The sequence below is a fragment of the Alligator sinensis genome, unplaced genomic scaffold (genome assembly GCF_000455745.1).
Source record: "Alligator sinensis unplaced genomic scaffold, ASM45574v1 scaffold235_1, whole genome shotgun sequence".
Taxonomy (NCBI): domain Eukaryota; kingdom Metazoa; phylum Chordata; order Crocodylia; family Alligatoridae; genus Alligator; species Alligator sinensis.
The window spans coordinates 745,144-770,903 of NW_005842042.1; the positions used below are offsets into that span (position 1 = coordinate 745,144).

Consider the following 25,760-nt stretch of genomic DNA (forward strand, 5'->3'; position numbering starts at 1 on the left):
CGCACTAAATATGTGACCAGTAATTAAATATTTTGAGACTTTCTAACTATTATAGATGGTGACTTTCAACCATAAAAAGATACTGCATCCAACAAGATTTGACTATTTTTATTTCATTGTGATAGAAAAAATGAGTGGATGGCTGGATTGAAAGTTGGTAGTTGCCTGAGAGCCAATGATCAGTCAGGGCCTGACTTGATTCAGTAATGGCAAACAGCAGATAACTTCTTCAAGAGATGTTCTAAAGAAAAGGAAAATTAGACTGAGGATGAGTACGAGGCAAAAATAGAAAAAATGTCAATAAAATAGGGAGTTTTAATGAACAGTTTAGAAAATGTCAAAAAACAGTGATTCCACAATGAAGGTTAAATACAACTTTGGCCGCATACCATTCAGGTTCAGTAGTGAAGTGAAGGCAGAAATTAGAAACAAGTAAGTAATGTATGATCAACAGGGATCCTGGTTTTCTCTGATTTAAATAAATCCCTAATTTTTGGTTTAAAAAAAGTAACTTTAAATCCACATTTTTCTGTGATTAAAATGAAACACAATCTCATATATATGGTTTATATATAGATATATATCTATAGCACTCTATGACCTGGAAATTCTGAAGTTGAGCTCATTAATAGGAAAAGTTCAAAACTTCCTTGGCTATAATGGTAAGGACGAGAAGTAGATGGTTTTTAAGTATATTAGGAACAAGAGAAATCCTAGGGATGTTATAGGCCCATTTCTAGATGGAAATGGATAAGATTGTAAATAAGATGCAGGAAGAACAAAGTGTTCGATAAATGTTCATGTTCCTTATTTGGAAAGGCACAGGTTGATGTATTTGCATCATGTTTAAGGTAAGGGACTAGAAAGTGCTTAATTGCTGAGAGAATGTTAAGTATAATCTGCTAGGAATACTTTTTAAAATCAGCAGATCTGGATAATTGGGATTTAGCAATCCCAAAAGACTTGGCCTGAGAAGGTCTCTTAGGAAACTAGAGAAATTCCATAATGGGAATTCCATAGGAATAGTGTTAAATGTTGCGTAGCATTTAAATAGGGCAGGCAGAATGATTTGCATAGCTACAGGCTGTTTAGTTCTCTGGGAATGCAGAGTTACATACCTGTGAATAAGGAATGCACTCCATACCTGTAGGGAAGCTTTATTGACTGTATTTTGGAAAGTAGCGACTGAAAAGGTTTTAGAGGTCATTTTAGGTAAACAGCTGAACGCGAGGTCCTAATACAATTCTGTGGCAAAAAAAAAAAGTGAATGCATTCCTTGGATGCATAAACAGAAGTAGTAAGTAGGAAAATGGAGGTGATTTTTACTTTTTGTTGCGTCAGTGAGACTGGTACTAGAATCCAGTATGCTATTCTGGTGTCTGCATTCTAAAGAAGATGCTGACAAATTTTGGAGGGTACAAAAAAACACCTCGAAATAATTGGAGGGCTAGAAACATACAATGAGAGGCTTCAATAGTTAAATGTATTTAACAAGCTAAAAAAAGAAGATGGAAAGGTGACTTGATTATGGTGGTGTTAGTAGCTTCCTGGGAAGAAAATACTAATGGGGTCTTTAATTGAGTGGAAAAAGGCATAACACGAATAAATGACTGGAAGCTACGCACAAACGTGTCCCTTATTTCCCTTTGAAATTTAACAGGGAGTTTGACTAGCCATTGGAACCATCAACTCTTAATGTCTTCAGATCAAGCCTGGCTGCCTTTCTGGAAGATTTGCTTTAGCCAAACACAAATTCTTGGACTTAACATAGGAGGGATTGGATGAAGTTTAAGGTCTTGTGCATTGCAGGAAGTCGGATTAGAATCGTGGCAGGCAATTATTTCAGGCGGAGGGCCGCTTACTGAGTTTTGGCAAGCCATCGAGGGCCACATGACAGGCAGCCAGGGGCAGATAAATATTAATTTTCTAATTTTTTTAGGGGCCCCGCGGGCCAGATAGAATGGCTTGGTGGGCCACATCCAGCCCACAGGCCGCATTTTGCCCACCCCTGGATTAGATCCTCTCATGGTCTCTGTGAGCCTTTAAGTCTATGAACCTGTGAAATAAACTGAACTATCCGGCTGTGTTTTCTTTGGCTTCTGTGCAATTCTTCATTTTAGGAAGAGAAATCAGTGGCCTGTGGTTTTCTGCAATATCTGCTATCCTCAAGGAGACTAATGAACAGGTATTTGGAGAAACCATTGGAGCAATAGAGGGATGATGGGAGTGCCTTTAAAAGTGCTTCATTTTGTTTACAGGTAATTCCAGTGGTGCTAAATATGACATGGATATGGCATATGAGCGAGCCAGAGTGCATTTCCCTGATGAAGCTTTTGCTAGTCCTGTTGTGGGCAAGGTAACTCTGCTTTACCTAAGATTGGGCAAAGACTTATCTCCTTCCCTTCTTTGTTCTTCCCTCATTCACCTGACTAATGGATTTGTTTGAAGTCAGTGATTGAATACTTCCTTTCTGTTACTTTGCAGCAGTGTCCTTGCACATACAGAAAGTAGGGATGTAAATATTGTTTAAAAATTACCTGTTTAACTTTGTCTAATTTATATCAATTAAATGGTCCCAGGGCAGAGGGGCAGGGCAGCACTGGGAGCTGGGGCCAAGGGTGAAATGAGGGACTGTGGTGAGTTCCACTGCCAGCTGGGACTAAAGCCCGTGGCTGCAGCAGGCTCTATGCAGTGAATGTGCAGGGGTGGGCAGGCAGCGGCATCAGCAGCAGCAGTGCAGGGCAGCAGGGTTTGGCAGGATCCCTGGCTTGATACTGTCCGCTATGAAGGAAGCAGCTTTGTTAGGGGCTGCCCAGGAGGCAGTGTGAGTCTGGGCTGCAGCATTGCATGGCTGCTGCGACAGGGAGATAATTAGTGTTTACCTGGGGGAGTGGAGCTGGGCAAAATTGCACAGCAGAACCCACAGGGCTTAAATAGGAGTGAGCACAGTGGTGTGGCTGCCATTCAGCGCAGCAGAAATGGGCTGCACAGACCCTGGCATCTCCCCCCCCGCCCCCCCATAGCCCCTGTGGGGGAGTGGGGAGGGGCCGGTTCAGTGCAGCTTGTCTCTGAGGCACCCCATGGCAGCCCTGCTGCTGTGCTCACTCCTGTTTAAGCCCAGCCAGCTCTGCCACACAACTTTGCCCAGCTGCACTCCCCCAGGTAACTGCTAGTTACCTCCCTACCACAGCGGTTATGTGATGCTTTAACCCAGATCTGAGCTGCCTCCCAGGCAGCCCCTGCCGTAGCTGCTTCCCCAACAGCGGGCAGCCCTGAGCTGGGAGGTAAACAGTAAATATTAAATAGTATAATTATAATTACCATTTAACTGCTTATATCCCTAATAGAAAGGATACATTGCTACATAAGGGCTGCATCAGAGTCCAGTTCTTATATAGGAAGTCAGACGTTCAGACTATAGATAGGTAGTCAGTTGTTTTGCATTAGCGCATTTTTTAAACTTGCTGCTACCCAATAGATTAAAATGGCTTCATAGTCCCACCCAAAGAATCTGGGACTGAGGCATGGCATAAAAGTCCTATTGAGACTGCTTTTTACTGATCTTCCTTACCACACATTAGCATTTTCAGACCTGCATTTTGCATATGGGCTTATACTTCTGTTCTACCCAGGAGAGTGCACAAAATACCAACAAGCTCTCCCTGTGGCTGAATAAGGGTGCTTGTGCCCAAAAGCTTGCAAAGAACAATTTTTCCAACTATTTAGTTGGTCTAATAAAAGATTCCACATCTACCCAAAGAACCTTGTCTGCTTATGTCCTTAAGCCAGGGGTGGGCAATTATTTTGGGTAGAGGGCCACTTACCAAGTTTTGGCAAGCTGTCAAAGGTCACATGGGTAGCCGGGCCCCTTGACAGGGGCCCTGCCCCCTGGTTGTCATCTTGGGACTGAAAGTCTTTCCTCCTAACCCCTGCCCTTTGCTACCAGAAGTTCCTCCCCTTGCCCCTAGAACTACTCCTTTCAGCAAGGGGTTTTGCCATTCTGGAACCAGAAAAATACTAAATTATATTCTAAAAAGTGAACGTTTAAAACATTAATTTGATTAAAAAAATATTTTTGCCCTGATTTACATGGGTTTGTGTAGTGCACAAAAGGGTGATTGCACAATAGCTTAAAATGAAGTGTTATGCTTGTATGCTGGGGGGGTGGGTACAAGTTTGTGGGGGGCTGTGGGTGTGGCTATGTGGGGTGAGGGAGCATGTGGCTGTGTGTGGAGACGTGGTGTGTGGGTGGGTATGGGGTTTGTAGGGGGTGTGTAGGGGAAGGGTGGCTTGGGTGTGTGTGGGAGTCTGCGTGAATGGCAGTGCGAGGGGGATGCATGTGTATGGTGAGTGTACGTAAGGGACTCACCGTACGAACACGCACCCACTCTGCCCCTGCCTGCACGCATGCATACTGCCATTGCCTACAGACACGCTGCTCCTGCCTACACACACACTGCCCCTGCCTATTCACATGTGCATGTGCGCACACACACGTACACACATGCGCACATGCACGCACACCCTGCCCCTGCCCCTTCTGTATTGCTGACTGACTTGCTAGCTTTACGGCGGATGGTGAAGGTGATCAGCTCGTGGTTGCTGTCGCCCAGCTTCCCATCGATCGTTAGGTTGCTGATTAGGTTGTCCCTGGTTCCCTGTACCAGGTCAAGCAGCACTTTACCTCTCGTTGGCCTGTAGACTTCTTGAGTCAGATAAAGGTCATCCACACACGAGAGGAAGCTTTGCGACAGCTCGGATTTAGCCAAGCACTCTTCCCACAAGATGTCTGGATAGTTGAAGTCTCCCATGACAGCCATATACCGGGAGCGTGTGGCCTCAGCCAATTTCCTGGCAAACTCCTCCCTGTACCAGGTCAAGCAGCACTTTACCTCTCGTTGGCCTGTAGACTTCTTGAGTCAGATAAAGGTCATCCACACACGAGAGGAAGCTTTGCGACAGCTCGGATTTAGCCAAGCACTCTTCCCACAAGATGTCTGGATAGTTGAAGTCTCCCATGACAGCCATATACCGGGAGCGTGTGGCCTCAGCCAATTTCCTGGCAAACTCCTGGTCAAGCTCTTGACTTTGGGTGGGAGGTCTGTAGTAGACTCCCACCATCGTGTGCCCTGTGCTGTGTTCCCCATGGATTTTAACCCAGAGGGTCTCCAGCTGTCCACCAATATCGGCTTGCAGGGACACGTAGCTCTCTTTGGCATAGGGACGCGTAGCTCTCCTTGACAAAAACTTAGCAAGACTATAACAGGTTAGAATTTTTTTTTACCCTGGATTCCCATTTGAAATCTCTGGGTTTATCTTCAGAATCATGTTTGCACACTAGTCTGCTTTCTGATTACAGAATGCAGGGAATGTGCCAGAAAGTGCTGGAATTTTTTTAGCATGTGCTTCTGTACTTTGGTTGGAAAGACTAAACTCGCCAATCCTATTTAGCATCTTGTGTTCTGAGAACAATGACTAGAAAGCAGTTTTACACTCATGTCTTTGGTGAAGTTTGGAATAATTTCTGAGATATTTCTCCAGCCTCCCTGGACAGTCATTTCTCTGGGTTTATTACTCCAGTGTCAAGTGTAATTGCACGTTTTACTGTTTTAAATAAGTCTTAATTCCATCAAATCAGCAGCTGCCTAATTTGTGAAGCATTTGGGTAAAAAAGAACTCAAAAGAAAAATGTGAATCTTATTCCTTCCCCTAGCTGGCCAGATGAGTAATTCAGTTATTTCACTAAAACACCAAGTTCTCTGTTTTTAGCTCAGTGGTTTTGTTAGATTGGGAGCAAAGATTATGAGGCAGTTTTTTTGCTAGGTAAATGCTAATTGCAGCATGCAAATAACATTTGGTATCTCTGCTTTTTTCAGTCTATATTGAAGAAGACTGTGACGGTGACAGAAACTCCTTCAGCGGTTTTCCATTACACTGAGCATGATCTGGCCATGCCAGATTCCTGTAGCAGCAAACAACTTGATGCCATCTTTGAAGCCGCTAAGAAAGACCTCTTAACCTTGATGAAACTAGATGTAAGTTAGTAAAGGATAAATGACCTAGCTGTGCTTTTCATTCCATTCTGCATGGACAATAAAATGTAAACTGCTTTTTAATGTGCTGCAAGCCCCTTAGGAGGGCAATATACTGGCTCAAGAGGTGAGTCCCTTTATTTCTGAGCCTCTTCAATTTGGAAGTAGGATTGAAACAGATCTGATTGTATAACTATACAGCTTACTGCATAGTTGGCAGCATTTTTAGTTTATTTTTGCTTTTGAAGTTGCAGAGGTTTAGGAATCTCAAGGGCTTTTCCTGAAGGTGAGTAAGAAACAATTTCTCATTGTAACCACTGTCACAGGTGTCCATTTATTGATAATTTAACTTAAGTATAGAAAAAGTATAAATGTTATCTCTTCTATAACCCCCAGCTGCCACTGCTGTATATGGTTATTTCCTTCCCAGAGTGCCCCTAGATGGCAATGTGATATTCAATTATAAATAACAAAAATCACCTGTAGAAAGGAAAGCAAGGGCTTATATATGCTGCTTTTGTGCTAGCATAAGTGTAGGAGACTAGCAAATAGATTTAGACTAAGCAAAGACTTCTTGAAATGATATACAGTATATAGATCTTAATTTGTAAAACAAAATAAAAAATCACTGTGGTATAATGCTTAGGTTACACTTAAATGCTTAGAAACCAAAATTGAAAAATGTGAAGTTCTCAGAGTAAGCTGAACCGTAAGCAGAGAGCAGTTGCTCTAGGATAATCAGCTCAGGTGTGGGACTGCCTTGAAGAGGCTTTTTTCTGTGCTATTCGCTTTGGTGTTAGACTGTTTGCCTAGTACAGGGGTGAGCAATTATTTCAGCTGGAGGGCCACTTAACATGTTTTGGTGAGCTGTTGAGGCAGGGGGCACATGCAGCAGAACTTGCCCAGGCGGTGTAGGTGCGGTTTGCTTAGTGTTCCACATTTTCAGTTTTTATTTAAAAAAAAAAAAAAAAAAAAAAAAAAAAAAATTCCAGGAATGTTAAGGGTTTATCTTCCAAACATAAAAATCAGGTTGAAATCAGGATAAAAGGAAGAAAAGAAAAAAATCGGTTTTAATTGGGGAAAATAATATGTTCTCGCAGCAGTGCAGGGGGAAGTAAGGCTGGGACCAGGGAAGGGAAGTGGGGAGGGGTGCAGTCCAGCCTGTCGGACTCTCTGGGGGCTGCAGCAGGAAGCAAAGCGGGGCGGGACTGTCAGTGGGTGCGGGGTGCAAAGCCATGGCTCTTGCTGCTACACGCACCCCGGGAGGGTTGCAGGTTGGGGGGCTGCGCTGGACTCTTCCTGGGGAGCGTGTGCCCCCAGATCTATATGCAGGACAAGAGCAGGATGCTGCTACAGGCTGGGACTAGTCGCAGCACTGGACTCTTCCCAGTGCTTGGGTGGGCAGCAGCCTGCTCTCATCCCATGCGCAGATCTGAGAGCACGCGCCCCCCAGGAAGAGCCCAGTGTAGCCCCCCAGCCCACAACCCTCCTGGGGTGCACACTGCAGCAAGAGCCATGGCCCCCCGCCCCGTTCCCATTGACTGTTTCTCCCGCTTTCCTTCTTGCTGCAGCCCTGGGAGTGGCCGATATGCTGTGCCATGCCTTTCTCCCCTGCTGCAGCTGCCTGCTGCCGGGCTGCCCTGGCTTTTGTGGGGACGGGGGAGTGGTGCGTGGCTGGATGCAGGAGGGGCAGAACCTGACCCCAGCATTGATACTGGTACCTCCCACCCTGCCCTGCCCAGGGTCAGAGCCAGGAGCTCTGTGCCTCAGGGTAGTGGCTCCAGCCCCATGGGCCCGTGCAGAGCGGCCGGGTGCAGCACCCACCGCAGGAAGTGGGTCCAGGCTCTCCCACCGGCTTTCCCGGCAGGGCTCATAGCTCCCAGCACCCAGGGCAGAGCTGCAGTCAGAGCCACTGGGGTGCAGCTGGGACCTGCCCACCCCAGAAGTAATTCCCGTGGCCCCTCCCACCCTGCCTGGGGTCAGAGCTAGGAGCCCTGTGCCCCCAGGCAGTGGCTCCAGCCAACCTCCAGGTAATTTATCAGTGAAAATTGGTAAAAACTGAAAATACAGAACACTAGGTCCACCCCATCCCTCTTCCCATCTGGCCCATGGCTACCCCTGCAGTGCTCCATGTGGGGCTGAGCCCTGCCTTCTCCCACCTAGAGCAGCCTGTACTGTGCTCCCACCTGCACCTGCCAGACAGCACCAACCCTGGCCAGCATGCACACTTTCCTAGTGGGGCGGCTGCTGCAACCACCCAGGTACTGCTTGGCTCTCTCCACCTGCAGTGGTCCTCCTCCTCCTGCCCCCACCCCTCCTGCACCACTCAAGGCAGTAGGTAATGCAGGGAAGCTGTGGGAGCATGTGCTAGGCAGCAGCAGATGCTCAGCCAGATGAGGGAAGCTGCAGCCGGGGTGCTCCTGCCCCAGTGTAAGGGACTCCAGCTTCATCATCAGGCTGCCTTTTACCTACTTCACCTGTCTACTGCAGTGAATGGTCACCTGCGGACAGCCAACTGGGTGGAAGGCAGCTGGGAGTTGGAGCTGGTAGCAGGAGCCCTGTGTTCTTGGGCAGGAGCCTCCCAGCTGCAGCTTTCGCCCCGCCTGGCTGGGCATCTGTTGCTGTGCTCGGGCTTGGCATAGCAGGAGGAGGCACTGGAGGCGGGCAGAGCTGAGCAGTACTTGGGCATTTGCAGTTATGCTGGGAGCAGCCTCTCTGGGAAGCTGTGTGCACTGGCTGGGACTGTTGGCAGTTGTGAGCAGGACTCAACCCCATGTGAAGTGCCTTGGGGCAGCCATGTGCCAGATGCAATCAATTGGTGGATGCCTACCTGCAGGCTAGATTCAGTCATTTGTTGGATTGGATCTGGCCCATGGGCCATATTTTGCCCACCCCTGGCTTAGTGTGTGTGTGTGTGTGTGTGTGTGTGTGTGTTGCGGGGTGGGGCTGGTTGGGGTTTTTTTGGTTTTTTTCCTTTTCCCCTGGGGTGTGTGTGTCTGTGTGTGTGTCCCACTTTTCCCCCTTTTGGAGTGACTAAGTGATAGGGCTTGCTCTGTGTGGGGCTGGTTTAGCTAATTGATAGGCCTGTGCCAGTCAGCAGCGATCCGATCCAGCTTCGGATCCAGCCGCCTCAGATGGCCGTGATGCAATCCGGAGCTCCAGACCGGGTTTCCTCCTCGATCTGACCAAAGAGGCTCTGAAACTTTGGGTCCGCCTCAGAGATCTGGCTATAGGGTATAATGGGGGAAATCAATTAAATATCTATAACTTTGTTGTTTTTTGTCCAATTTGGATGAAACTTGCAGGGATGGTAGCCTCTGCTGAGAGCATGAAACCTGCCAAGTTTCAAGAAGATCGGTGCAGGGGCTTGGGGGGAACTGTACCCCAAATTCTTGGAAGCCAAACTCATGTCACAGCTGTGTGTTACACCACAGGGGAGTAAAAACTGCAGGGGGATTGGCCCCTGGTGAGGCCACAAAGCCTGCCAAGTTTCAAGAAGATTGGTGCAGGGGTTTGGGGGAAACTGCCTCTCCAGCTGTGGACAAGCAAAACTTGTGCCATGGGTGACCCTGTGCGTTAAGGTGCAGCAGGGTGACAGCTGCAGGGATGGTGGCCCCTGCTGCGGCCATGATGCCTGCCAGCTATCAAGGAGATTGGTGCAGGGGCGTTCTGGGGCCCTGCACCCCTAACTGGTGACAGGCAAAACTCGTGACATGGGTGCTTGTGGGACTCACTGTGTCTGTCCTGGGGCAGTTGATTGTCTTTATTGATTCTTTCCTCTCCTTAGCCTGGTTTTGTAGGTGCTAATTGCTGGCAATTAACTGGCTACATTAGCTTAGTCCTCTGTATTGAGCTGGTCCCTGAGTGAAACATGATTGATTAATTGATTGGTAACTGGTAACACAGCAATTTAGCAGCCAGGCCTGCAGTAGTGTCTCCCCTCCCCGCCCCAAGACGGACACAGTCAGTCCCACAAGCACCCATGGCACGAGGTTGTCTGTCAGCAGATAGGGGTGCAGGGCCCCAGAGCCCCCCTGCACCCATCTCCTCCACAGCTGGCAGGCGTCGTGGCCACAGCAGGGGCCACCATCCCTGCAGCTGTCATCCCGCTGTGCCTTAACACACACAGGATCACCCATGGCACGAGTTTTGCTTGTCCACAGCTTGAGGGGCAGTTCCCCCAAGCCCCTGCACTGACCTTCTTGAAACTTGGCAGGCTTTGTGGCCTTAGTAAGAGCTACCAGCCCTGCAGTTTTGACCGACCTGTGGTGTAACATGTAGAAGTGACAAGAGTTTTGCTTTCAGGAATTTGGTGTGCAGTTCTCCCCAAACCCCTGCACCAATCTTCTTGAAACTTGGCAGGCTTCATGCTCTCTGCAGAGTCTACCACCCTGAACATTTCATCCAAATCGGACAAAAAACATATATGTTATAGATATTTTATTCTTTCCCCCTTTATGCCCTATGGCGGGATCTCCGTGGCAGCTCCAAAGTGCTTCGGAAGCTCCGAACTGCTTCAGGAAGCCTAACGAGGCAGCGCTTCAACCCAGACATGCTGCTTCGGACCCCAAAGCATCCGAAGCTTCTCTAGATCTGAAGCTCTGTCCGAAGCCTCGCATAGCCCTACTAACTGAGTGGCAGCGCTAGGCTAGGCAGCCTTGTAGAAGGGTAGCCCCCAGCAAGCAGAGGGCAGCAAACAGAGAGGGAGTTTGCCATAGGAGGTAGCCAGGGAACAGGAGACTGCAGGGTCCTAAATATGGGTGTTTGGTTTGCAGGATTTTGTGGTGTGGTTTTACAGGACAGCAACAAGTGGTACAAAAGGCAAGCGAGTAGTTCAAAATGCAAAATACGTCTGATGCATGTATATGAATATAAGTATGGGGAATGAACAAGATGAATCGGAAACTGCAGCCTGTGAAAAGAACTGCGACTAGGTTCTACTTAACTTACGGTGAGACGAAGCAATTTTTGTGGCTTGGTTGCAGCTCTGATTGCCAGTTTCACAGGCATTTCCTAGTGACCCTGCCCTTCACCACTAGTTGGCAGAGAGGCATATATTGTATAATTTAATAGTAAATTCTGTGGAAAGTAAATTATATCATAATTTACCATATTATAAATCTAAATATTAAATTTAAATCTAAATTTAAATATATTAGAAATATAAACATATACAACATGAATTGTAACATATAATCATATTTTATTATTGTATGTAGCATTCTACAAAAAGTTTAGAAATGCTAATTAATGATAACCTTAATAGAAACATTTTCATTTCACTGACTGGTGCCTTCACTTAATCTGTCACTAGCAGACAGTAACTTTTAATCGCATGATCTATGGCTGCAGTGATTGTTGCATAGTCTTTGTATTGTGGACATTCTAAAACAGCGTACTGTCTGACTAATACGCTGGGAGGTTTTTTAGGTTGATTTCGCAGGAAATTGTGGCCAACGCAACCATTGTCCTTGCAGTTATGGACAACATTTTTTTCACAGTGTCCGCGAAAACTGTAAATGAAGTAGATCCCTAACTGTGACCCCTAACTGTGACCTGATTTAATATTACATGGTGGGATTGTTCTTATGACAGGAATGTCAGCTTCAAGGGTTACACTCTGTTTTGGAAGGATAAGGTTGGGAGAAAAGGTGGTGATGTTGCTGTGTATGCCAAAAATGCATATACTTGTTCCCTGGTTCAGGAGGAAAAAGACAGAAAAGCAAACTGCATTTGGGTGAAGATGAAATGTGAAAGATGTAGTACTGATATAATGGTGAGGATTTGTTATAGGCCGTCTAATCAGGAAGAGAAGGTGAATGAGGCACTCTTCAAGCACATGACAAACCTATCCAGAAATTATGAAATGTTACTAACGGGAGACTTCAAATTTCTGGATATCTTTTGGAAGAATAGTGCAGCAAAACATAAAATGTTGAGCCAGTTCCTAACTTTTGTGGAGGACAACTTTCTGTTCAGAAGGTGGAGGATACAACTAGGGTATCATCTATTGTGGATCTTGCCTTGACCAACAGGGAAGAACTGGTGGAGGATGTGAAGATGGTGGGCAACTTGGGACGAAGCAATTGGAATATGATAGAATTCCAGATCCTGAGATGAAGCAAGCACGAGGTCAGCAAAATTAGGATTCTAGATTTCACCCAACTCAAGGAGTTAATAAGCATGGTGGGGTAAACTTAATCAACTGAGGGATAAAGGCACCCAGGAGGACTGGGAGCTTCTAAAGGGCACAGTATTGGAAGCTCAACAAGACGCTGTACTGACACTATAGAGGCACAGGAAGAATGGCAAGAGACTAACGTGGCTGTACAAGGAACTTTTAAGATGCCTCAAATAGGAAAGGAAAACATAACAGGCAGTGGAAGAATGGGCAGGTCACTAAAGAAGCGTACCAGGAAATAGCAAGAACCTGCATTGAAAAAATCAGGAAGGCAAAGATCAAGAACAAGCTGCACCTGGTGAAGGAGGTTTAGGACAAGAAGAAGAGGTTCTATTATCAGTATGTTGGTCAGAAAAGAAGGACCAAGAAAGTTGTGGGTCAACTGTTAATTAACCAGGGGAACAATTAACAGAAGAAGAAGGTGGAACTGCTTAACGGCTACTTTGCTCCAATCTTCACAAAAAAATTAAGCTGCAGCTAGTCACCTACTAAGGATTATCTGGAGAAGGAAGGGGGGGAAGTTGAAGGATGAGATAACAAAAGACAGAGTGAGAGATTTTGTTGAGTCTGAATGAATTCAAGTCAGCAGGACTGGATGAACTTCATTCCAGGGTCCTGAAGGAACTGACAGAGGAGATGTTGGAGCCTTTGGCAATGATCCCCATGAAGTCACGTGAGACCGTCCAGATACCAGAGCACTGAAAAAGGGCCAGTGGTAGTTCCCTTCTTTAAAAAAGGCAAAAAGGAGCACCTGGGAAACTACAGACCAGTTAGCTACATCTCAGTATCTTGGAAGTTACTAGAGCATAACCTAAGGATGGCTATTTGCAAACGTGTAGAGGGGTAAAGGCTGTTCATAAGCAGCCAGCATGATTTGTTCTTTGTAAATTCATGTCAAACAAACTTGATCTCTGTTTTTGACAAAGTAACTGCTTGGGTGGATGAAGGGAAGGCCATGGATATATAGTGTATCTAGACTTCAGCAAAGTGCTTGATGAGGTCCCACATGACCTTTCATAAACAAATTGGAAAAACGTGAGCTGGACAAAACTGCTATAAGGTGGATAGATAACTGGCTCAATAGCTGCAAGCAAAAGATAATTATTAACGGATTTGTGTCAGAATGGCAGGAGGTTTTGAGTGGAGTCCCATAGGGGTATGTCCTGGGCCAGTACTGTTCAATGTGTTTATTAGTGATTTTGGATGCTGGCACAGAAAGCTTCTTGAGCAAGTTTGTGGATTGTGAAAGATTGTGAAAACATTGGAGGATTGGGAAAGATTGTGAACACATTGGAGGATGGAAGTGCAGTTCAAAAAGATCTTGACAGATTAGAAAGTTGGGCTGAAGCTAACAGAATGAAGTTCATCATGGACAAATGCAAGCTGCTATACCTTGGGAAGAATAAAACACAAATACAAAATGGTGATACCTGACTGGATGGCAGCACTGTGCAGAAGGATCTGGGAGTCTTGGTGTATCACAGAGTCAGTGAGTTTGCAGTGTGATGCAACTGCATAAAAGGCAAATGTGTTTTTAGGATGCATCAGTAGAAGCGGTAAGTGTAAGATGCTGGAGTTGATAGTGCCTCTCTAGTCAGCACTGTTTAGGCTTCATCTAGAGAATGTGTACTGTCTTGGGCTCCACAGTTTAAAAAGGGCATGGAGAAGTTAGAGAGAGTCCAGAAGGAGGCAAGTGATATGAAGAGAGGCTGAATGAGCTAAGCATGTTCAGCTTGTGGAAAAGGTGCTTAAGAGGGGACATGATCGCTTTTTTCAAATACTTGAAGGCCTGCCATAAAGAGGAGGGAAAACACCTTTTCTCTCTTGCTATAGAGAATAGGACATGGACCAATGGTTTGAAGTTGCAGTGAAGTAACTACTGTTAGAATAGTGAGGCAGTGGAATATAATGCCTTGGGAATCTGTGAACTCGCCATCACTGGAGGTTTTCAAGAAGAAACTGGACAGCCATTTGGATGATCTTGGCATAGCTATACCTATGTTCTGCTGTGGGTATTTCCCATGCTTCTGGGCATTGTCTGTTGCCCCCAGCCCTTCTTTCTGCTACGTCAGGATGTTTTTCAGCCTCCCTCAGAGGCACTTGGTGTTGACTGCAGCCAAGGATGGAGATTTTGACTAGAGTGTGCCAGTGCTTCTGCCGGGACCCAAGCCAGAGGTTCCTGGCTAGAAGGCCCTGCCCCTCAGTTCAGAGTCAGACCAATTGCCATATTTGGGGTCAGGAAGGCATTTTATCACATGGTCAGTTTGGTGTGGATTCTGAGTTGGGTTTTTTTTTGCCTAACTTTGGAATGGGGGGGCATGGCCCTCTACCTGGGATCTCTCAATCAATATATTAGCCATGAATGATGCGTGCCTTGGGGGCTGGGGGGGGCATGGCAACTGCCCACAGGCAGAAGTGGTGTCGGTGGCAGCAGTGAGCGGGGAGCTCCTGCAGGCAGCTGCAGTGGTGTTGGTGGCGGGGGCGGGCTGAGCGGTGATCACCCGCAGATGCTGCCGGTGGTGTTGGCGGTGGGGGAGGGTGGCGAGTGGCGACCGCCCACAGGCATCGACGGCACTTTTCACAGGGGGTGCACTGCCAATCTCAGGGGGGTGCATGTGCACCCGCATGCACCCCTTAAGTGTTGCCAATGATATTAACAGCCTTTTATAGAAGCACAGTACTGGCTGCCATGATTTCCTGCTTTACCTAAGGTAGTTAAGGTGTTATGTCTTGTGTTGTCTCAGGTTGTACAGTAGTCTTACGTAGAGTTTAGGTTATGGATTGTACAGGATGATTTGGGTATTGATGATCCTGCCTCAGGCACAGGGTTGGACTAGATGACCTCCAGAGGTCCCTTCGAGCCCCGATTGTATGATTTCTCTATGAACTGTAAGTGGAACACATTAGAGAATTTCATTTTTGCAGTGTATGTTGAATAGTGGATCTATTAAGATACACCTCCAAAAGGAATAGGCTGGAATATGCAAGCTATGTCCATCATGCCCAAATTAATTTCACTCCGAAAAGTTTTAATATTGTAATGTCCTGATTTTTAAGGGTTTACATTTCTAACTGAAATACCAAATAATATTCTAATGTAACAGTAATATATCATGTTGTCATACCAGCTACAGGTCTCAGCCAGGTCAGAGGTATTCAGCAAAGTAATCTAAGGTTTTTGTATTCTAGTTCTTGGTCTCCAAAAATAAAAAATAAACTCCAAAGCTAACAGTTTCCTTTGCTAACAAGGTCTGCCTGAAGGTTGGGACTTGTTTACACACAAGTAAGCCATGTTATGAATGTATGGTGCAGTAGTTACTATGTATTAATTTCCCATGTGTACACTGTAAATATATACTACCGGGGCGTATGTAGTGAGCACCTCCTAATCTACACTGTGTGGAATTCCACTTTGTGTGAACTAAGAGAGTCCACAGGGGGAGATAGTGTACAGATAGTGTAGGTGGTGTATTGTAAATTTACACCTTAGTTTGCCATATTAACTACTCTGTGTAGATAGAGAGGTGTTTACAGGGTAGCTGAGTTCACTGCTACTGCTGTCATGGTACCGGAATACCTCGCATCTGATTTTTAAAAGATTACATTCAAGATACCAATCCAGTGAGAGATTTTTTGGTGGAAAGCACTCTGAAAGCAATCCTTTCACAAGCACAAAAATAAATACCTTTGGCAATTTAATTTTGAACCAGTTGCTTTGAGGCAATTGTTTTCAGGTCATCTTTCGGGGGGGGGGGGGAAGCTTGGAGAGTGAATGGCATTGTTTACATGAAGAGAATAATTCATTTGAGTAGCTAATAGTCTAATGCAGTCCAGCTCTGCAGATTAAACCTCTGCTAGATGCTACAGTTTCTTGGCTCTAAAATGAATGCACGTCACATCACCTCAGTGTTTGGGGCGGGAGTGGGGGGAAAGGGAAGGAAGGGCAAAATTGAATGGTTTAGGCCTCATAAACCTTGTGCGCTTCTATTTATGGAAGGCTTTATTTAGCTCTGCCGATTAACCTTGACTTCTCTTTTGGAATTTCTAACATGCCTTGCCATTTTGATGTTAAGGCAGAAAAAGTGCACTTCCAGCATTTCAAACTATTATCATCACCTGAAAACTAAATCCTCCTATTGTTCTTGTGACGTCAGAGATCAAGACTATCCAGTTTAATTATATCCATTGATATGTTAAAACAATAATTTCTCTCCCAGTGTATAATTTAAAAAAATGAACCTGCTGGATAAATTCAACTATGCTGAAAGCATGGGGCCCAATTCAATAGGAGAAAAAAGGGCTAGTTTCCATGCTGTGTATCTAGGTTTTGTGAAGCAAACACCAGGCTGCCTTATTTCTTTTTCTTTTGATTGAATTTAGCTCTTGGTTGGGAGCCGATGCTTCTTCCTTTTCAAATGAGATGAAGGCTTGTAAATAATGGAATATACGTCAGTAGCTGTGGGTAACAAGTGCAGTGTCTGGTAGGACCATATACCTAAGCAAATCATATTTCATAAAGAGCTGGCCTGCTTAAAATAGGTTGCCTCCCTCCTTCTAGTTCTCAGTGGGATCAGAGCCCCAAGGCTGCTCGTTTTAGGATACTGCCCATGTTTGCAAAATTAACCAAAACAGAAACCCCGCCAAGAACTATCCAAAGAGTGGAGCCAGGCTTCTTTGAGGGAAGATTTGTCATGATATCATGGGGACGGGAGTGGATAAAAATATAGTTCACGATAGTCATGATTGTTTTTTGTACTATAACTCTGCATTTCTGAACTATAATGTTTTGGATATATTTTTAGGTTCAACCTTAACTCTGAATTTCCTGGCTATATACCCCTGGAATACCCATACCATTTAGGTTATTGATGAATATTCTCAACCTTACAACCTGAAGCAGTTCTTATCTCTGATTTTGAAATCACTTAAAGCAGTTTACAAATTTGAGTCCTTGATTCTGCAGCTGTCTCTGCACAGGCAGAAGTAAAATAGTCCTTAAACTAAAATATATTTGTATGCAGGGATCACTTTACCACTGAAACACAGAGGCTGTTTAAGACAGCTGTAATGCACAATCGTTTAGGGCTCAAAAGGGAGAAGACTTCTATTTTTGGTGATTTAATGCATGCTGTACTTCCTGGAGTCATAGTTTGAACAGGATATTTTTGAAGAGCATGGTAAGAGATTGATGTTTTTATTTTCCTGATGTGGATGTGAGAGAGTGGAATTAAAATGTATGTGGAATGTGAGCTGTAGAGTAAGCTGTTAGGTGCTCAGATTTCATTTAGTGCAGATCTGCCTCTAATTTACTTTTCCCATTTGCAGTGAAGTTAAGTGGCATCTAAATATAATCCTTCTACTTGTCCACAAATAATTGGCATCGCCTGGTTCAGTGTCTAACTGTATGTTAGAAAACCATACAATGAATGTGTTAGGAATGAAGCCGAGACCCCATGCAGGCCTCAATCAAAGGGCAAGCAAGTGTGTATGTCTGCCTCAGGAGTTGTAAGGAAATTGGATCATTTTTATTTCTTTGACTGGGGAACATGTTTGTTTTTATAGCTCTGTTTTATTGAAGGTGAACCAAAATTAAACTTGGTGTGCAAGATCCTTTGGGTAATAGGATGTATGTAGGCTTAAGTATGACAAATAATTACATTTATAATAATTTGAAAAAATAATTTTTTTTTGCCTGGTAGCCAGGGTATGAGTATAATATTCTCTGTTCCTTTCCAGTAAGCTCAGTTGATATTAACTCTCTAGAGTGAAATTGGAAATTCATTGCACTGCAGAGAGTAATGTGATCATTATACGAGTTTATCAGGTACAGGCAAAGTCTGGCCCGTGGGCTGGATTGGGCCTGTGGCAGACTCCATTTCCCAGCAGCCCCTGCATGCGCTGTTCACGCCAGTCTCCATGGAGATCCCAGGAGTGGTGGGGCCATGACAGCTTGGTGCTGTCACAGCCCTGTGCTCCCAGGGTTTCCATGGAGACCAGCCTGGGTGGTGCTGGCAAGGTGCATAGCTGGGCATGGATCTGCGCTGGGTCCAGCGCCGGCCGGCATCTTGCAGCAATAACAGTGCAGACCGGAGCTGGGGCAGAGCCATGGTCTGCTGCCCGCACGCCCCTGCTACGAGTGCGGGTTCGGGCAGGGACATGCAAGCAGCAGATTGCGGCTCTGCCTTGGCTGCAGCCCATGCTGTTACCTCCGGCCCTGGACATAGCTACCTGCCCAGCTGTGCACCTTGCCAGTGCTGCTTGGGTCAGTCTCCATGGAGACCCTGGAAGCCATTATGGCCCTGCTGCTCCTGGAGTCTCTGTGGAGACCGGGCCAAGCAGTGTGGGCAGGGGCTGATGGGAAATGGAGTTGAGCCACTGGCTGGATCTGCTGTTTTGCCCACCCCTGGTTTGTGATTTCTTGTATGGACCTGATTCTCTCAAGTGAGCATCTAATGCAGAGATGGAAGTTAAAATAAATTATCTGGTTTTCATTTGTAGTGTCAGATTTTGCTAAGGAACCAGGGTGTTCAGAAACCCAATCCGGATCTAAGCAGATAGGTTGTGTTTGGATACAATGGTGATAGATGCCTAAGAAAAATCTGTGTTTATGGAATACCTGTGCTAAAACTTTCAGTAGTTTCACAAAAAGGTAACATGCATCAATTCTGAATAAACTCAGTGCATGGGTAGTATGTACAAATTGCTACACCCATGTTTAATTTCAAGGTTATCGTTTTTAAATTTGCTCCTCACTTCCAGGGAGAGCAGTGTCTGATGGTAAGGAGAGGGGGAAAGGGCTGCCAAGGGAAAAAGTTGGGGGGAAGCATGAAGGAAAGGGCTACCTGACCCCCATGTTTATTTTCCTTGCTGTAGTAGTGGGAGGGGCACAAATTTAAGGCAGACCTCCAGTAATTGGATTCTGTATCTGTAAAAATATAACAAACTTATACATTTTCTAGAAATAGAATCTAATTACTGGGGGGTCATCTTATAATCAGGGTCATCTTCTATTTGAGTAAATATGGTGCTTTGTTGTCACTTTAAGTCCTCCTTTGTGAACACTGTTCTTGCTTGAGCTGTGAGAGTTTTGTAATGATCTTGCCATTTAAATGAAAAAGAATAATCTTAATAAGGAGCAGAGGAATGATTTGCTTTTCCCTATTCTCTCTGGGGCTTCGAGTTCAATTAGGATGCCCGTGATTATACATAGATGCAAATTTGATTAGAATAGTTGAGGTCAAAAGAAGTCTCCTCTCAAAATGAACACCATCATTTTGCTGCTTAGTCCTCTGGTTGCTACTTTTATTCAGCCAGACCCATGAAGGCCTATTTTGGGTTATGCTGGCTGATTTTTGTCTTAAGCAGATAGTGTTTTTCCTCTCCAACATGCAGCGCTATCACTTAATTTATTATTTGTTTCTTATAGTGCCAAGGAGCTATTCCCATGAACTGGGCACTGTATGAATGTGAACCCTGTGTATATTTTAATTTATATATTTATTGCAAAAAAAAATATTTAGAGCAGAACTCCTAGTCTGAGTGTTTTGCCTCTGGTATTGGCCTCTGTCAGAGACTAGGTACTGGACTGTGTAGTCCTCAGATCTGATCCATTTTGGCCCTTTCTGTCCCCTGAAATAGCAATGGTAATAGTCCTGTTGAAGTAAAAAAAAAAGTCAGATAATCATGTTTCATGGATAGGACTTGTTGGGAATGGGAATTTCCATTTCAAAGGAAATTCTGACAGACTATCACTTTCTTTCTGTTGAATTAGAATGAAAGGTACAACATCAAAGAAATTCCCATAAAAGGCAAATTCTGTAATATTTCAGTTTCAGGCCATTAAAATGTTTTTTCATTAGCATTTAAAACATAATTTTGACTCTGATACTGCCATCTTAAATATGTCCATATGTAATGTTAAATACAAATATATTAATATAAGTTATTATAAAATAAAAATCAATTGAAATGACACGCACACAAAATTATTTTATGTTTTCCTGTCCAAAAACTTCTTTGAACTAGATCTGTTTCCATGAAAGAGCTCAATTTCAATAAAACTGCATTTTTTATTAAATATTGTTTAATCAAATATTTTGACCATCTCCTACCTATAGGGAATAGCATGTCTGTTGTTGTTGTTGTTGTTCTTTGCTTGCTTTCATTTGATAAAATGAAACTTTCCTAAATTGCACTCCTCCTTCAGGTCTTGGATATACAGAGCAAGCTGGAACAACAATTACCATGGTAAAACATTAACATCCCTCCTGTATTTCATTTCCTGCTGTGGCGAGGCTAGTCATTAAGTGCCATATTCTGCCTTACTTACCTGAATAGTGCCTTATTCTTATTGATTTAAATTGGTCTCTTTATACAAGAGTGTACCAACAGACCTGCATAAGGAGGCAGAATCTGCCTTTTATGGTATGAACACATTAATAAGTTACTACAGAGTAAGCTGGGATGTCAGCTTTCTGTACACCTACTTACTATGTGATAATGCAGGGTAACTTATCTCTCGGTGTAAATTGGGTTAGCTATGCTACCTATACCTTGGGGAAAAATTGCAGTAACTGCTCATGGACATGCTGAGTAGTTGGCATGCTGTAGGTTTGCATCCTACCTTATCTGGCAAGTAACTAGTTTGTGTGCCCATACTTGTAGATTTACACTACCAGGCAGAAGACTGCATTCAGCCATTTGTCGGTGTCAAGTGACAACCATATACACAGACTTACCCCATTGGTCCTCTGTGTACCTCAGTCAAGGGTGTCTGCTACAGCTTTGTTACACGTTTCTGTCTCATATGATTATTTAATATTGATATGTGATATGGCACATTCCCAGAGGGAAGAGAATGTGATATATGGAGCAACCACTTCCTACTTTTTCTAATAAGAAATACCCAGGAGAGAGTTGGGAGGACTGTAGCTCCTTCCTTAGCTTCTATAGTTTTAGGAAAAGTGGTGCTTGGCTTGATTTGAAAGCTCTCTCTGAGTTTGACTTTTGCAGTCCAACATGCAGTCTGGTGCACTTATGAAGGTCCCATTACTGGGATGAAGGAGAAAAGCAAACTATTTCCCTCCAGGTGTGGCATTTCAGGAAGAGGTACAGGAATATGTCTTACAATTCATGAAGTTGTTTCCCTGTAAGGTTATCAAGAAGTTTTTCAGCAGAAAAGAGACACTTTCAGAGAAGACAGATGCAAAGGGCACCATTCAGTTCAGTTATCAAAGTGCTCCCAGCTGATCTGTCAAGTAGGTTGAGAGAGAAGAAATATTGAGCAACGCTTGTTTAGTGTGATTGCAGAGAATTTTAATAAATAATAGTAAAGAACTGTTCTTATTTCTTCTGTAGCACTTTGCCTCATTAGATTCCACATTGCAGGTCAGTGTCAATCTTCTGTTTTAACTTTATACATGGAAAACCGAGGCAGAGTGACTTGTTCAAGGTCACTCAGTGGGCTAAGTAGTGCTCTGTCTGCTTCCACAAATACAAACATAGGAATTAATGCAGACTTCCTGTTAGCCTTGTCCAATGGTTTTCTTTTCCCATAACCATCTGTTACAGGATATACATTGGGACCTTTCAGATGAACCCTTAGTTAATCTTAAATAATAATCTTAATAAAAATCAGATATTATAGTAGAACCTGTAAAAATATTTTAGCCTACTTTTACTGGCAAAAACTGCTGACACTTTGACTACTATAAATATTAATGTTGAGTTAAATGCATCTTTCTAAAAGTGGGTGAAATGAGTAAGAAACGCTCTTAACATGCATAGAATCATAGAAAATTAGGGTTGGACTAGTCCTCAAAAGGACATCTAGTCCAACCCCCTGCTCAAAGCAGGACCCATACCCAAGTAGATCATCCCAGCCAAGGCTTTGTCTAGCCAGGTCTTAAAAATCTCCAAGAATGGAGATTCCACAACCTCTCTGGGTAACCTATTCCAGTGCTTCACCGCCCTCCTACTGAGAGTTTTTCCTAATATGCAACCTAAACTTCCCTTGCTGCAACTTAAGACCCTTTCTCCTTGTTCTGTCATCTGTCACCACTGAGAACAGTCCAGCTCCATCCTCTTTGGAACCACCCTTCATAGATTCTAGGTACTTGGAAGACTGAAAATATTGCATCAATACTCGAAAGGAGATGATCAAGGGAATTGTAGATAGCTTAGCCTGATGTCAGCCACTGGTAAAAGGTTAATTTGGAACTTTATCAACAAAGAATTGGAGGGTAAAAATAGAATTCATGCTAGGCAGCCTGGTTTCATGGACGGTAGGTATTGTCAAACAAGTCTGTTTATAGTTTTTTGACAGGATAACAGGTCTGCTTGATAAAGACAATTGTGCTGATTTAGTGTGCTTACGTTTCTCAAATGCTTTTGACTTAGCACCACATGACGCATTGTTTAAAGAAGTTCCATTATACAGAATTAAAAAGCACGCATTAGCTGAATTAGGAATTGGCTCGCTGACAGATGTCAAAATGTAGTTGCTAATGGAGAGATCTCAATGAGTGTGACTGTTTAAATAGCTGTTCTTGATCCAAGGCTGTGTAATATTATAATCAACTATTTAGGTGATATAAAATCTTTGGTAAAGTTTGAAAATGACATACAGATAGGAAACAGAGAGAGACATTACTGTTACAGTGTGATCTGGAATGGGTTGGTTAAGTTATGGTCCTCCAACACTGTATTGTAAGACAGCCAAATGCAGGATAATACACCTGTAACCCAGAAATGCAGGTTTTGCTTCTAAGGTACAAGATTTTTTTCTTGGAAACCAGTGGGCACGTGTCTACCCATGAATTAATGTGCCGTGGTTTCTGCGCCTTAAGTTTTAGTACCTGTAATAATTGGTACTAACTAAATGTGCAGTAACCGGCTCTACTGCGCAGTAGCACCAGCACATGCCTTTTAAGTGATGCTAATGCACAGTAGATTAATTCTACTGTGCATTAGTGCAATATCATGGCTTTTGCCATGACACACTAATACGCAGTAGAACTAGTCTACTGTGCTTAAGCGTCTCGTGTAAATACATCCATTTGCACCTGAAAGATTTAGGGGTAATGACAGGTGACTGCCTCAACATATGAGTTGTTGGTGCAGTACCATGGCAAAAAGGGCTAAGGTGATCCTTGGAGGATCTTGTAGAAGTAGGTGATGCTCTTCTTACTGGTCCTATCAGTGACAAGGCTATTACTAGAATGTTGTGGCCATTTCTGGGGTTAACATTAAAAAAAGATAGACATAAACTAGGGAGCATTTAATGGAGGGTCACTGAAATGACTGGAAAATGAGCCTACAATGAGAGTCTTAATGAGCTAATTGCAGAGAAAGTTGAATATATATATAGGGCTATTTAGCCTGGAAAATATAAGACTGAGAGGGGTTTTAATAAGAATCTTCAGTTACCTGAAGAATGATTATAAAGAGGATGGAGATGAGCTTTTCTCTGTGACCACAGGAGACAGGACTAGGAACAATGGCCGCAACCTTCAGCAGGGGGGAGATTTAGGTTGGAGATTAGGAGGAACATTCTGACTGTGAGGGTTGTCAAGCATTACAACAGGCTACCTAGAGAAATTGTGGAATCTCCATCCCTGGACATTTTCAAGAGCAGTTTGGATGGACACTTGGCTGGGATGGTTTAGTTGGAAATAATCCTGCCTTTAACCGGGGTTGGATTAGATGACCTCATGGGGTCCCTTCTAGCCCTTCTTTCCTATGACCTATACAGGAGGTCAGACAGAATTTAATTTAGCAATACTTTCTGGCCTTAAACTTTCAGAAAATGCAAAACTCAACTTTATCTGTAATCATTCAAAATTCTTTACTACAGTATTCTTTGGATATTGAAATGTTAACCATGTTTTCATTGATGAGATCAACCACTTCATGTTTTTTATATCAGTACTTAGAAAAGTCATAGTCTGGTAGTACTCAAGGCAACAGTAGAGCAAAATAAAGTCCTTAAACTTGTAAGTGTATTTAAATGAAGAGAGCTAAGGCATATGTATGAAAATGGCTCTTGAACTCATAGTTAAACCAGCAACTCTAACTTAAAGGCTAAAGGATTTATAACCTTCCTGTCAGTGATTGTTCCTGTGTTAATGGTTACTTCTTTACATTTTCATATCTTTTTTCATATGCACAGATGTGCTAAATGGTACATTTGTGATTTTTCTTGTTTTCCCCCCTCCCTCCCTAGAACCCCTCATTGTTGGATGACAGAGTGACCCTGCATCATGTTACTGCTGGGACTGTGTTGTCAAGGCAGGGAGACCAGGTAAGTGCACTTCATGAAGTGAAGGGTGACATGGCAGGAAAAAAAAGAGTCCACATTACTTGCCATTCATTACAAGCACATGGAATCCTGCCAAGATCCTTGTATACTTCTGACAATGGATTGTTGTTAAGATGTATATTAAACTGCATCTTGTCATTTGAAGCCGTTGGAAGTTCCAGGTCAATTCCAAGCCTGTGCAAGTGGTTTCATCAGTCAATGCTTCATGTCCCCACCTGTAAAATGGGGGTTACAATAGTGACCATACAGACAGAGGTACAGGGAGAATAAATTCCCAGTTGCAATGAATGTGAGGAGCACCTAATGATTTGGATAAAAAGTTAGGTTGAAAAGGGCAGTTTAGGCATTTTCCCCTCCTCCGTGGGAAGCTCACCAGAGAGAGGAACTGTCTGGAGTTTGTATCATTGGTGAATAGTCATGCAAAACTGTAGTCCAAATGCACACAGAGGAAGAGGGAAATTATTTCTCCTCATCTCCCTTGCACAATATTGAGTTTGTTCTATAATTGGAGAACAGCTCATTGCTATCACCTGTTGTCTGAGCCACAGCTTTTGTGCTTTGCTTTATATGAAAGAGTAGTATGTCCAAAAGCAATAGAAATCTGCACACTTCTCACTCCTTCTAGCTTACACTTATTTTCATAGGAAGATATGTGATATTTGTACAGTGCAAGTGTGTGGTTACTTGTTTCCAAAAACGCATCCTGCAACGTATGATCAAAGTCACTCATTTTTATTAGAATACCTTTTCTTAAACATCCAGGGTTCTTTGCAGATTGCTGCATTTTGCAACAAGCAGAAGATAAAGGATTTTTATAATAGCACTTGTAGCTGATGTAAAAATGCATAAAACAGGGGAGTGAGTGCGGGGGATGAATTTTGGCTTCAGTTCCAGTGCTTACCTATTCTGTTTTGCCAAAGCACAGCATTACCCAAAGTGTTCTGCTATGAATACCTTATCTCCACTTAGAATTGCTTGTCCACTTCTTGAGATCTGTTAGTCATGATGACCTTCCTGATCATTCAGAGAAAGATCCGTTTCAGTACTGGGACTGCAGCAGTTGGCAACAATCCATAAAGCTGTTTTTAACAGTTCACAAATGTGACTACTTATACTGCATAAATTCTTTAAAAACCCCTAGAAAAACATATTGCTTTTTGTAATATTGTCACAACAATTATCGAATTGAAACTTGTGAGGATTTATAATGAGGAAATTTGTGTCCACT

The 25,760-nt window shown here is 43.7% G+C and overlaps 1 protein-coding gene across 4 annotated transcripts in view; it reads left to right on the plus strand.

The window, feature by feature from the left end:
- Positions 1–25,760, plus strand: part of PNPLA7 (patatin like phospholipase domain containing 7) — a 269,446-nt gene that overhangs the window by 67,846 nt on the left and 175,840 nt on the right. For all 4 annotated transcript variants that reach the window (XM_014519499.2, XM_025203018.1, XM_014519500.2 and 1 more), the window contains 3 exons: positions 2,259–2,356; positions 5,877–6,035; positions 24,437–24,515. In XM_014519499.2, coding sequence (XP_014374985.1) covers positions 2,259–2,356; positions 5,877–6,035; positions 24,437–24,515 — 336 coding nt within the window. The remainder of the gene's footprint in view (positions 1–2,258; positions 2,357–5,876; positions 6,036–24,436; positions 24,516–25,760) is intronic.